The 12,855-nt window shown below is 39.0% G+C and overlaps 2 protein-coding genes across 2 annotated transcripts in view; both read right to left on the bottom strand.

The window, feature by feature from the left end:
- The window catches only part of pggt1b (protein geranylgeranyltransferase type I, beta subunit), an 18,610-nt gene extending 16,233 nt beyond the window's left edge, over positions 1–2,377 (bottom strand). Inside the window, exons 1-4 of the mRNA XM_054774472.1 lie at positions 1,643–2,377; positions 1,145–1,263; positions 695–759; positions 386–537 (exon numbers count right to left, since the gene is read on the bottom strand). Coding sequence (XP_054630447.1) covers positions 386–537; positions 695–759; positions 1,145–1,263; positions 1,643–1,782 — 476 coding nt within the window. The 5' untranslated portion in view covers positions 1,783–2,377. The remainder of the gene's footprint in view (positions 1–385; positions 538–694; positions 760–1,144; positions 1,264–1,642) is intronic.
- LOC129180229 (coiled-coil domain-containing protein 112) lies at positions 1,656–12,855 on the bottom strand. Its single transcript, XM_054774471.1, is given in 15 exon segments — positions 1,656–1,692; positions 2,447–2,676; positions 2,740–2,829; positions 2,966–3,084; positions 3,153–3,251; positions 3,337–3,501; positions 3,562–3,864; positions 4,763–4,900; positions 4,984–5,100; positions 5,239–5,365; positions 7,550–7,625; positions 9,004–9,093; positions 9,180–9,301; positions 11,409–11,518; positions 12,016–12,855. Coding segments are annotated over 13 exon segments (1,533 nt in total). The 5' UTR covers positions 12,052–12,855; the 3' UTR covers positions 1,656–1,692; positions 2,447–2,676; positions 2,740–2,798.

Below are 12,855 nucleotides of genomic sequence, written 5' to 3'. Positions count from 1 at the left end.
GGGAAAAAAAAGAGGCAGATCTAGTAGTAATACTCGGCCCATTCTGGACACCAAATATGGTTCTTTGCCCAATCATCCATTAAGTACCTTTTTTAGAAATTAAATATATTTACACTTTTAACATATATTTGACTAGTTATATTAGTTTGTTACATTAATTATACGATGATATGTAATAGGTAAATGTATCATTTAAATGCAATTCATCATCATGACTGGTAAAGATCAAAATTATACAAACAAAATAGACTAGATGGCCCAAAAAAAGGAACATTTTCTTGAAAAAAATCAGGGTGCAGCAAACAATTGGTAGGATGGTTGTTTTCACCGTCTTTAATGAAGAACGGAGATGAATGATTCATCATTTACAGTATGCGTTTGTTACCTGCCGTCGTCTAGCTGCAACGCCCTGAGACCGGCCAGGCAGGCCTGTTTGTTGACACGGCTCAGGTCGTCTCCCAGTATGAGCAAAGAGCACAGTCCAGTGTAGGTCATGGCTACGTGGCCACTGTCATACGGATGGAGCACACCTGGACCCTGAACAATAAATGTGTCATTCGAGCAGTTGTAGGGATATAAATAGGGTTCTAATTCAACACAGAACTATGCACTGTGGTCATTTTGGTACAAAATAAGACAGTATAAGCAATGACAACAAATACGACACATGGACAGTGATTGTGACAGACAGTACCTTGGTCTTGTACGGAATTCCAATGTGTGATGATCCTCGAAAGCCGCAGCGACTCAGGTTCGATTCTGGAAAAAAGATTAGCAGGCAAATTGAAATCAGAACCACTTTGCTGTAAAGGTGCCGCAACGTGAGAAAGGCAAAAGAGTGCTGCTGCCACCTACTGGCCATCACTGAAAGAACAATATGTTCTCTTACGTCGAGTAAGAATTGTCACATCCTTATTTAAAACAAAACATACAACGAGACCATACACTGCTCCCATTCCAAGTGTACGATATAGTGCACCCAATATTATGGACTGTATCATGTCATAGTATGCACTAAAATATGTAAATGGTGAACGGTTGCTGGCTATTGCACTGCTGTGTGTTCCGATCCCTTTATACTCTCCATTATTTATTGCATGGTTCTGCTGGTGCATGTGTGTATGCATGCTAGCATGGGACTCACGGTCTTCTGTGGGTAGAACCTGCAAGGAGTAGATCCACTCGATCATGACATTGCTGTCGATGACATTCAGGGCATCGAGCATATCGAGACCAGACAGGGCAAAAAATATGATGGTCAACCTGGAAGCCGAGGAGAAGGTATAAAAACACCACACAGAAAGCACCCAAGGATTGGCTATTTATGACTTGCCGGATAGCAGTGTTTAGCCGTGTTTGCCCAGAGAGGGTTAAGACTCAATAATATTGCCCAATCTCTTGTAGTATTAACTTTAAGATTATGTTCTTTCTCTGTACTGCGAAAACACAATTTCACAAAGAAGTTGCACTACAATCAGTTATGAGGCGCTGCCTGTAGCAAGTTTGTTTCCTGTTGCTGCACCACAAATATGTCACAACTTCACTTAGCTGGTGTTAGCAACACATGCTAAGTGGCACTGCAGCCTTTTACATGGAAGAGAAACAAGCCAAAAAAAAGCTAGCCTGGAATTGTCGAGCTCACCTGGTCGTCTCCAAGGAGGCGTATCTCTCTGGTAAAACCTGAAGAGTTCTCTGGAAGAAACGTACATGTCGGTCTCTTAAAAAGTCTAGCTGCTCCAATTCGTCAGTAAGGATCACCTCATCCGCCATCTTTGAATCCATTTTTGTTTCCGCAATGCGAGGACTGTTTCCGGTGTTTTAAAAATAAAAGCAATACTGTAGTTTTTTTTAGTACGGAAGTACAATAGTATGTGGAAATATTTAATGAATTGGTATTGTACAGGGTATCCCATACATTCAAATTAATTATTTTTAAATAATAAATTAAATTTGTAATTAATACAAGAAGAAAATTTGTGTGAGTCGCTGTGTGTCAAAACAAACATGCAGCCAGACTAGAGGCCACAAGAAAAATGAATGTTACACACAAAAAATAGCTTTAAAAAGGTCCCATATTCTTCTATTTTTCACCAATTTTAGATAAGTCTAACAGGTGTCACACTACTGTATTGAAAGTATGTTGGAATATACAGTACAGTTCATAAGTGCTATTTGTAAATTCTGCTGGGAACACCCAGTTTTGTGTGTCTGCAACTTTAATGCTAATGAGCTGACAGTGTGTGTCTTCCAGAAGCCCTATTGTACACTATATCCACATTTTACAGATACATAACAACATAACATTAAGGAGTGTGTCAGGAGGACACAAATGCAACCAACACAAGCATAGACGTGTGAGCTACAGTGCTAACATTACACTCACATTTTAACAGCAACATGCTAGGTTGGCCTATTTACTAAAAAGAAGCAAAACGGTCAAACTTACAGCGCCCACGTCTGTAGCTGACTGACAAATGGTTGGCAGGCTTCATTTTAAGATGTGTAACGATGGCTTTTTTTTTTCTTTTTTACAAAGTTGTGAAGGGTGTACAGTCAGAGACTGTATCATGTCCATGAGGAAAGCCGTTTTTTTGTTCACGATGTCATGAAAACCCAGAATTATGTTTGCGTGGTTCTTCTTTTAAAAGTGGAGCAAGCGAGTCTCACAAACAGGCTCTATGGACACATATTATTGTTAGAACATCATTCAAAAGTCACTTTTTGCACCATCCATTGTACCTTTAATGAGGTTTTGACTGACAACTTGAACATTAGGAAAGTTAGGAGCACCTGCATCCTCACAACCCCTGTCTCCAACTGGGAACAGCTCTGCATCAAAACAAGAAAACGACATAAGGGACATTTTAAAGATAACTTGAGGTCTTCACAGTTACAACATTCAGACAGAATCAGAACTAAAACTGTATTATCAGGCTACAAAAGCAATATGTTGATAGTATGACACCTGTGAAACATGTGGTGAACTTGTCCTCCACTTGAAGATCCGGCGCTCTTTAGACGCTCCTCCCATCCCTTGGTGGGTTTGATGAGCCTGGATGGATCCCTGCTGATGTGACCGTCCACCTATGTGAGGAACAATACAATATAAACAAATGAGCCCGTTTTCTTTGAGACTTTCGACTCTCACTGACTTTCTCCTTGAGCTTCATCATAATCCTCTCCTGCCGCTCTTCTTCTTCCTTCTGCTTCTGCAGTTTCTCCTGACGCTTTGCTTGGACTCGGTCCAGATCCTGCATACATAAATACATCATGCATATACTGTATGTGCAAATACATGATGTCATGAAAAGATGGAGGATAGACTCTGTTGTGTACCCTTTTAATGAGATGTTTGATGCCTTTAGTTGCCTCCTTCCTCCTCTTCTCCACCTCCCTCTCTTTTTCCTCTCTCCTGACCTTTTCTTCCTCCTCCTCTCCTCTCCTGCCATGTACTCGCTCCTCTGAGCTCATCTTTGCCTCCAGATGACGGCGACGCTCCCACTAATGAATCATTTGGCCAAAAGTTGTTGATACTTTGGAGTTTGTGTGCTCCAGGCATACCTTTGCCGTTCTGTTCTTTTGGATCCTCTCAGCTCGCCTCTTCTCCTCCTCCTCTTTCCTTCTCTTGGCCTCCTTCCACTCCTGAAGTCTCTGAGCGGCCAGCTTCTTCTCCTCCTCGGTTCTAGGAAATGGGAAAATCTCATGCCATGGTAACACTTTTCTGACAAGCAACTTCTCCTTCTCTTACTTGCTTTGCTGGTACTTTACAGCTTTCTTCTTCCGCTCAGCTTCTTCCAGTTCTGCCTGCCTCTGTATCCTGGTTTGACGTTCCAGTTCCTTCCTGCTCTTCCATCTTTGGATCGCCTGCAGATTAAAAAAAAAAAAGAATAAGAAAAGGGTGACAGAGACTGACTGAAACCACAGCTTCTAACACTTTGACGTATAAGTGTGACTGGACTTGTCTTTTTATGTGTGGCTGTGTCCTCCACACTTTGAAATGAATCGCTGTAATAATAATAACACTTCATTTATTGTATATGGTGCTTTTAGAGGTGACTCCATAAATAAACAAGTTACAAATAAGGAATATTTGTAGGGTACAGCAATCCCTAAATTATTGCGGTTAATTGGTTCCAGACTCGACCATGATAAGTGAATTTCCTCTTTTCTTAATATTTTGACTTTTATTTGGTTTTCCCATTTTTGATGCTGTTTTTTTTTTTTAAGTTTCCTCGTTAAATTCCATTTTTAGACTGTGCTGTGGGCCAATAAAATCACAGCCGCGGGCTGCAAATGGCCCCCGGGCCGCACTTTAGACACCCCTGTTTTAGGCCATGGGTTCTTGAGACTTTTCTGTTTGCATCCTGTCACGATTGACGTCTCCACCAAATTTAGTGGTGTTCTGTGAAACTGGTGACATGAGTTCATTTTTTCAAAAGTGAAATGGGGCGCTACTGAGGGAGTTTTGGTTGTTACATTTTTTATTTTATTTTATTTTTTGCCGGACCTGATGGGCTTACAAATTTTGGTCCATTTTAATGAATGTTAAGGCCGTCAAAAATATGAGGAAAGTGGAAATAATAATAATAAACATTGCAGTTTCAAGAGGGCCCTAAATAGTGTGGGAAGTGGCAGTTTAAACAGGTGGCTTTTGAGAAATGATTTGAAGGTCTGTAGAACTTTTGGGCTCCAGTTGAGTCAAACAGGATCACATTTCATAACAAACCAGTTCAGGCAGTGGCAAGTGTGTTTTTCCACCGACCTCTCTCCTTTTGTTCTGCAGATGGATCACCTCCTGGTACCACCTCTCGTGTTCCTCAATGTCCTCCTGACTTTTACTCGGCAGAAAGACTTTGGCCTCTTTCCTGAAGGACGCGTGCCCTCTGTGCTTGGTCCGCACCTGCCAACCAAGAGTTTCAATCCAACCAAAGACTTGGCAAAGAAGCGTCAGGATGGAGTGGTGTTCCACACAATGCCCTCTACCTTGAGGAAAGCTTGGTGATCGTACTCCTCCCAACCGCCGCAGACGCCACCTGTCTTCTGAAGGAAGGCTTCCAGAGCTCGGACCTCTAAAGGGAGATCTCTGTCCAAGGCTTTGCTCTTTTTTGGTAAGACAATAACTGAGTTGCATGGTTCTAATGACAATTCTGGTATTGGATCTCATTACGACTGTTCAGACGTACCCAATGTTGAATTTTGGGAGTACCTGATAGAAAAGGGAGGTGATGTGACACAAACCTTCACAGTTGGAACGGCAGAGAGTTTGGAATCAGACTTCACGGATAGGCTCCAGTTTTCTATCTTCTTCTCATAAGCCGTGACCTCCTGTGCGCACGTCCTCTCTTCCTTCAAAAGCTCCCCAAAGCTACGAGAAAAACAGCACAAAAATGGTCATGTATATTACTGTATTCAGTAAAAAAAATGTTTGAAAATAGTGTAAAAGCGGGCGTGGACAGGGCAGATTTTTGCAGCTTAAGCAGTTATTGTGTTTTTAATAGGTCTGTCAAAAATAACGCGTTAACAATGGTAACTAATTTATTTCATGAATTACGTTACATTTTTTAGTGTAATTAACGCATGCGCACCAGAGCAAGCACTCCTCTCTGTCAGGACGGCAGACGGAAACACTGTGGAGCGTCCCCCCACAGTCTGACGCTTTTTTATAACTTCATTCTGACCCGAACACATCAACACCATATACTGCATGTATCTCCATCTCACACACGTCTCTAGTCCGTTCATCCTGCGAACCACACTTCCTCATTCTCATAACAAGAACACAAGATGCATTCAGGGACACTCCGAACATCACAAAAATAGCTTTATAGAATGTGTGTGTGTGTGTGTGTGTGTGTGTGTGTGGGTGTGTGTGTGTGTGTGTGTGTGTGTGTGAATAAACAGGAAGATAAAGAAAAAACATGAAGTGGATATTCTTATCACTCAATTTGCAACTCTTAATTCGGATGTACAATTTGCTACATTTAAGTATGCTGGAAAATACACTGAAAACAAGTACATTTACTTTAAGTCAGGTGATGTCTTTGAACGCATGCCTTCATTCCTCATAATAACACAGTTTAAAGTGTGATTCAAATGTTCTGCTGCTATTAAAGAGACTAGTGTTAGGCAAATGGATTTTTACACTTGTGCGCTATCTTTTAGCTTGATTGACATATTCAGTTCATTTGGAGCTGCTAACACATACAAATATATACGGTATATTTAATCGTGTCCTGTCATGTATCTTTCTGTTCATTAAATACAGTAAAAATGGGTATATTTCAGACAAAGTAGCTAATGGTGATTTTAAAGGTGGTTGTGGTAACACAGTCATTGTGAAGATGCTGAAAACAACACATTTATTCAGTGTCCCCTGTGGTGGACATGAGGACTACAGTACTCGGACCTCTACAGACTACAGTACTACTACAGTAATCCCTCATTTATGGCGGTTCATTGGTTATTGATAAATGAATTTCCGTAAAGTAAGATTCCTTATTTATAAATAAAATATTTTCGTAGTTAGAACATCAAAAACCAGTTTACAACCATACATATGGTTTTTAATATTATTAGAGCCCTCTAGACTTGGAACAACACCACTATCGTCACATTTACGCTCATATTACCCAATATAGTAGCTATAATCAGAGAAAATAAGACATTTAAGACATAAATAAGACTCATGCTCGTGTGTTCGTCGGGGAAACAGAGTTGAGTTTTAGCTGGAGTACAGCCACAGCCCCATTTTATGATTATGATTATGTTGATTATCATGATTGCGCTTTTGTGACATACTGTAATTCACACCTGCAATGATTGTTGTTGATGGCAATCAAGTCTCAAGTCTGGTGCGTGTTACTAATGACACTCAGTGGCCAGTCCCTTAAACTGTATTTGTATTTTAGTTCATTTTTATGCTTTAAAATGCTTAATTTAGGCCAAGAATACGTTAAATAATAATAATAATAATAATAATAGGCCACAGTCAACCACAAAACAGCAGTCATTAATTAATACATTTTTGAAAAAACCACGATCGAATGAGGGTGTGATGTTGGAATCGTGACGACTAAATTACTTTTTCATATAAAATGATAATATTTGATGATGCAACGAATGTGTGTGTACCAAAGACAAAAGACAGCTTCAGTATCTATTCATAACATGAATATATGACATATCTATTAAATATGTGATATCACCAGATATCCTGTAGTCAACTATAAAAGATATTGCATTAAAATAGGTAAAAAAAAAAACAAAAAACAAAACTCACATTATCTGACAAAAAACTACTGTGGTGCATCTTTTTCAGCTGAAACAATTATTTAATGCAAAAAAAAATGCCAACATTATTGTCCTGAGTCCCAGGAGGTAATAGTGAATGTTTTGTTATGAACTAAAATGGTTAAAAGTGCTTTGGTCAGGGGTGTCCTAACTATTTCCACTGAGGGCCACATACTGAGAAATTTAAGATGTGGGGTTGCCACTATTTTTCATTTTGTCAAAAAAAAAAAGCCTAAAACCAATCCAATCCAGAGTTTACCATGAGCGCTGTTCTTCCTTCAAATTGTTGATGGAGATTTCCACCTGTGACATTATTTCCTTCAGCTTCTCAATCACTGCAGAGAAAGAAAGGACTCTTGTTATTCTGGGATTCAATAAAAAGACAACAACCGCAAAGAAATACTCATGCTAAACAAAAAGCTTCTGATTTATGACAAGACAGTGGTGTCTCAAGTGTGGCCCAGCGGCCATTTTCAGCCCGCAACTCATTTTTTTGTACGCTCCCTCAAATTTTGCGACATCTGTGGCATTGTGCTGATAAAACTGCACATTTCAGAGTGGCCTTTTATTGTGGGCAGTCTAAGGCACACCTGTGCACTAATCATGGTGTCTCATCAGCATCTTGATATGGCACACCTGTGAGGTGGGATGGATTATCTCAGCAAAGGAGAAGTGCTCACTATCACAGATTTCGACAGATTTGTGAACAATATTTGAGAGAAATGGTGATATTGTGTATGTGGACAAAATTTTAGATCTTTGAGTTCACTTCATAAAAAACAAAAGTCTTGCGTTATATTTTTGTTGAGTGTAATTACACATACTGTAACTCCAATAGTTGTGTACATAACCTGAGTACTGCTAATATGTCAGTCAAAATAGCTACGTAACGTTCATTAGGACACACAGATATGTATTACATCCAGTTAGCATTTGCTATCAAACATTACCGATATACAAGAATTGAAAATGATTACGCAAAAGACAATGCAGCCCAAGTCAAGGAAACATATTAAAAAGTTTTCAGCAATGGGCACATTTTCCATTTCATCATGAAATAACAGTTTAAGACGCGGACGTGTAGAAAACACTGATTTCTGTAGTGGAGTTCAGGACACGAAGCAAAGGCATCAAACAATACACTTTGTTTTTCCAACATAACTAGCCGCCACAAGTGTACAGATAACTTTTGTTGTAGATACAAGCATCTTCCCGCTGAGTTACTTTATCCGTAATCAGAGTACTGGAGATGGAAGTTGCATTGAAACGCCGCGAGGGAGCAAGAGCGAATCAGGAAGGGAGCTTAATGTCAGCTGACTGATGTCATACGACATCTAGAAAGTGATGTTTAAGTGATCGACCCAAACTACCTTACCCATCTACCGGTAGCTCACGATCGGGCACCACTGATGTATAAATGTAAGGATTTTTACACTTAATTAATGGCCATTTTATTCATTAACCCAAAAAGCACACACTCTATGGGGGTAAGATAAGTGTAAAAGTTAAAAATTGGAATTTTAAAAAATGTAAACGGAAAAAAATAAAACGGATTTCATAGAACCCCTTAAGCCCAAACCATCTCGTGATTGTCCCGCTGCTGTGACCTCTAACGAGAAAAAGCTGAAAGCCAAACAACAACATTTTTTTGTATGCGGCCCTCGCTTGAAAAACGTTGGACGCGCCTGACCTAAGAGGGCTGAGGTTACTTACACGTGGGAGTTGGCTTCATGTCCATCAGCTGTTGCTTAAACTCTCTCACGCCATTTTGAATCTTCATCAGCTGCTTCTGAAGATGCGCCTCTGAACAAAGAAAGAGGAACAAACACTACAGTAAGATGCACTACATTAAGTACGAAAGTAAGCCAACGTCACACACAATAACCCACTTAGTGCGCTTCTCTCCTCTACTAGCGTCTTCTCATACTCGTCCAGCTCTGTCGCCACATCAGTCCACCCGTTCTTCCTGCACTGGACACTCAGCGTCCTCTCTCTTTCCAACTTGTCAACCCTGGGACAAAATACATGCACTGGTTCATTAAAGCCCTTACAGCAGAGGTGTCAAAAGTGCAGCGTGGGGCCTCGTGTGGCCCGCGGCACATTTTAAAAATATAATTTAATTTAAAAAATAACAGCAAAAATAGAAAAATCAGCAGTAATTTTACAAGAATAAAAGCTGTAATATTATGGAGGAAAAATAATGTCATTTCAGTAGCATAAAGTTGAAATACTAAAGAAAAACAATGTTTTTGTTATTATGAGAAACAAACCAAAATTATTTTTGGAAAATTAGGTTGCGGGAAAAGTTATAAAATAACAAGAATAAAGTCAAAATATTAGGGGAAAAAACGTCATAATTAGGAAAAGGAAATTGACAGAAAGAAAGTTGAAACTGTTGAAAAAAACAAAACAAAAAAAACAACAACAACAATAACAGCCGAAATAAAGTCAAATTTTTCCAGAGAAAAATGTTGCTTTCTAACGAGAAAAAAAGTTGGAATTTCACGAGAATAAACTCATATTATGACGAAAAATAATGTCCTTTTTAGTAGCATAGAGTTGAAAGATTAAAGAAAAATATGTTTTTTCCCGTAATATTTGTTATGTAATATTAATATTAGAAACAAAACAAACAGAATAAAGTTGTCATTTTTTAAAATTTAGGTTGGGGGAAAAAATAAAATATAATATTTACAAAAATTATTTAAGAAGAAAGTTGAAATATATGGAAAAATACAAATAAAAAAACAGCAAACATGGGGAAAAAAGGACCAAAATTCATGCTAATAGGTTTTTTCACCTATATCACTATGCTGAGATGCAGTTTTTTTCTTGAGTATACACAGTGGTGTGAACAAGTGTTTGCCCCCTTTCTGATTTTGTATTTTTTTGGCCTGTTTGTCACACTTAATGTTTCAGTAAATATTACTCAATCACACAACTGAACACAAAATGCAGTTTTTAAATGAAGGTTTTCGTTATTAAGGGAGAAAAAAATCCAAAGCTACATGGCCCTGTGTGAAAAAGTGATTGCCCCCTAAACCTAATAACTGGTTGGGCCACCCTTAGCAGCAACAACTGCAATCAAACGTTTGTGATAACTTGCAATGAGTCTCTTACAGCGCTGTGGAGGAATTTTGGCCAACTCATCTTTGCAAGATTGTTGTCATTCAGCCACATTGGAGGGTTTTCCTGCATGACACCCCAGATCATCACACTACCACCACCATATTTTACTGTTGGTGTTCTTTTTCTGAAATGAGGCGTTACTTTTACGCCAGATGTAATAGGATACACACCTTCCAAAAAGTTCAACTTTTATCTCGTCAGACCACAAAGTATTTTCCCAAAGGCAAAATTGAGACGAGGTAATGTTGTTTTTGTTCAGGAGTTGCTTTCGTCATGGAACTTTGCAATGCAGGCTGTTTTTGCCCAGTGTCTTTCTTATGGTGGAGTCATGAGCACTGACCTTAACTGCAACTTCGCCACACCGGGCCATGTAGGTTTGGATTTGTTTTCTCCCTTAATAATAAAAAGTTTTATTTAAAACATGCATTTTGTGTTCAGTTGTGTTGTCATTGACTAATATTTACATTTGTTTGGTGATCTTAAACATTTAAGTGTGACAAACATGCAAAACAATAGAAAATCAGGACAGTTTTTCACACCACTGTGTACATATATACATAAATAACTTCTTAGCATACCTATATGTGGTAGTTTAGTGGCCCATGCATCCTTTCGTGTTTCAGTATGTGGCCCTTGTTGGAAAACGTTTGGACACCCCTGCCCCACAGTGAAACCTATAAAGCTGACTGCCGACATTGTCCTAAGAAGTCGCATGGATATCTGTAAGTGTTTTCCATTTTCTTTGGCTTATTTGTGTTGTATTAATGCGGTAGCGTAGAAAAGCGTACACTTGTCTTCGTCTTGGCTTTTCAAATGAAAGTGGTCTTCTTGCTGTGGTCATTCGGCGCCAAATTTAAGATTGAGAACGTTTTTTTTTTTTTGCACTCTCACATATGTGTAATGTAAACAGATTATTACTATTTCCATTGCTTCCAAATCCTGTCTTTTTGTGTTGTGCTTTGGTTTGGTAGTCACACATTTAAACTTACAGTATCCTGGTCTTTTCGGCTTCCTTGAGGAACTGTATGGCTTTCTTCTTGGACTGTCTTTCATCCACACTGTCCTTGTTATCAGGTAAAGATGGGGTCTCTGAGTCACCCTGTTCACAGCAATCATGTATATTTAGTCAACATGCAGAACACAGAAGTTTATCATAATACCAAACAACATATACAACATATTTAGACGTTTTTTTGTTTTGTTTTTTATCTAGCAGAGAAACGACGAATCATCCTTACAATCGTTAACAATAATACTGTTAAAACGCTAAAGACTTACAAACATCAAAGCAAAAGTAACTAAGGTAAACAGTGCAATGTTGGAAACATATCTCTAATGATATATAAGCCAACAAACCATCAAAAACCCTAACAAAAAATATTTTTCGTTTATGATAACTGTACAGTTTTATTTGTCGCAAGATTAAGATAAAGAAAACATCACAAGGACGGCTAGCTTGCATTGGCTAGCATTGACTAACACCTGCCGGCTTGACACAGACATTACTCCGTATCGCCTACTTTAATAACACTCTACAAATACTCCAAATAATATCCTTTAATAATTGTATGTCAACAATTTCAATGTGGTACTTACCCGGTGATGTTGGCGTTCGGTTGCTAGGGACGCCATGTTGGACTGGCGCTCTCAATCAAAATCAAACTTTATTTAAAAGGACACGGAGACAATACCTGTTTGTGCTTGCGACTAGCCAGCAGAGGGCGCGCCCTGTACAGTTAAAATAATAATAATAATAATAATAATAACCTGGTCCCTGCAACAGCACCAGTGTCATCCATAGACTGTATATAACATTTACTGAAATAAAACTGTAAATACTGTCTGACTTACCAACTCTCCACATTCATGAACAATAAAACTGAAAATACATGCAAAAGCCTTTGGATGTCAGCAAATATCTAAAATAATTACTCCAAAAATGATATTAAATAGTTCGATAGAAGAACATAGGTAAACTTCCAAGCTGTCTCTTGTCACGGCTAGACATGTAGAGTTACCTACGCCATGCTTATTTCTGTAACAGCCTTTTAGGTATTATTGCCAGCAGCAGCTATAATTTTGATGAGCGCTGGCCAAGTGACAGGCAGGCATGGAGGGAGTAGGAGTATTAATAGACACCTGAGTCCATTATTGAGTGCACATATTGAGGATGGTGTCTCCCATGGGTGCAGACGCCATGAATAGCAGCTGCTGTCCTTAATGCTTCGTTTCTTGTCCTCAGTGCAAGGAGCACACTTGATTGGCTGAATGAAACAGGACGTAGTCAAAACAACATGTGGTGATAACCGTAGAAGCACGAATGGAGCTCCTTACTGCCATGTTGCAAAGTGGCACACACATCATTGTCCAGGTCGCTCAGTACAATATGGTCATCATGGTCGTCATGTACTTAATACAGTACATATCACCAGAACT

Source organism: Dunckerocampus dactyliophorus, chromosome 4, assembly GCF_027744805.1.
Source record: "Dunckerocampus dactyliophorus isolate RoL2022-P2 chromosome 4, RoL_Ddac_1.1, whole genome shotgun sequence".
NCBI lineage: Eukaryota > Metazoa > Chordata > Actinopteri > Syngnathiformes > Syngnathidae > Dunckerocampus > Dunckerocampus dactyliophorus.
This window is presented reverse-complemented; position numbering and strand designations above follow the sequence as displayed.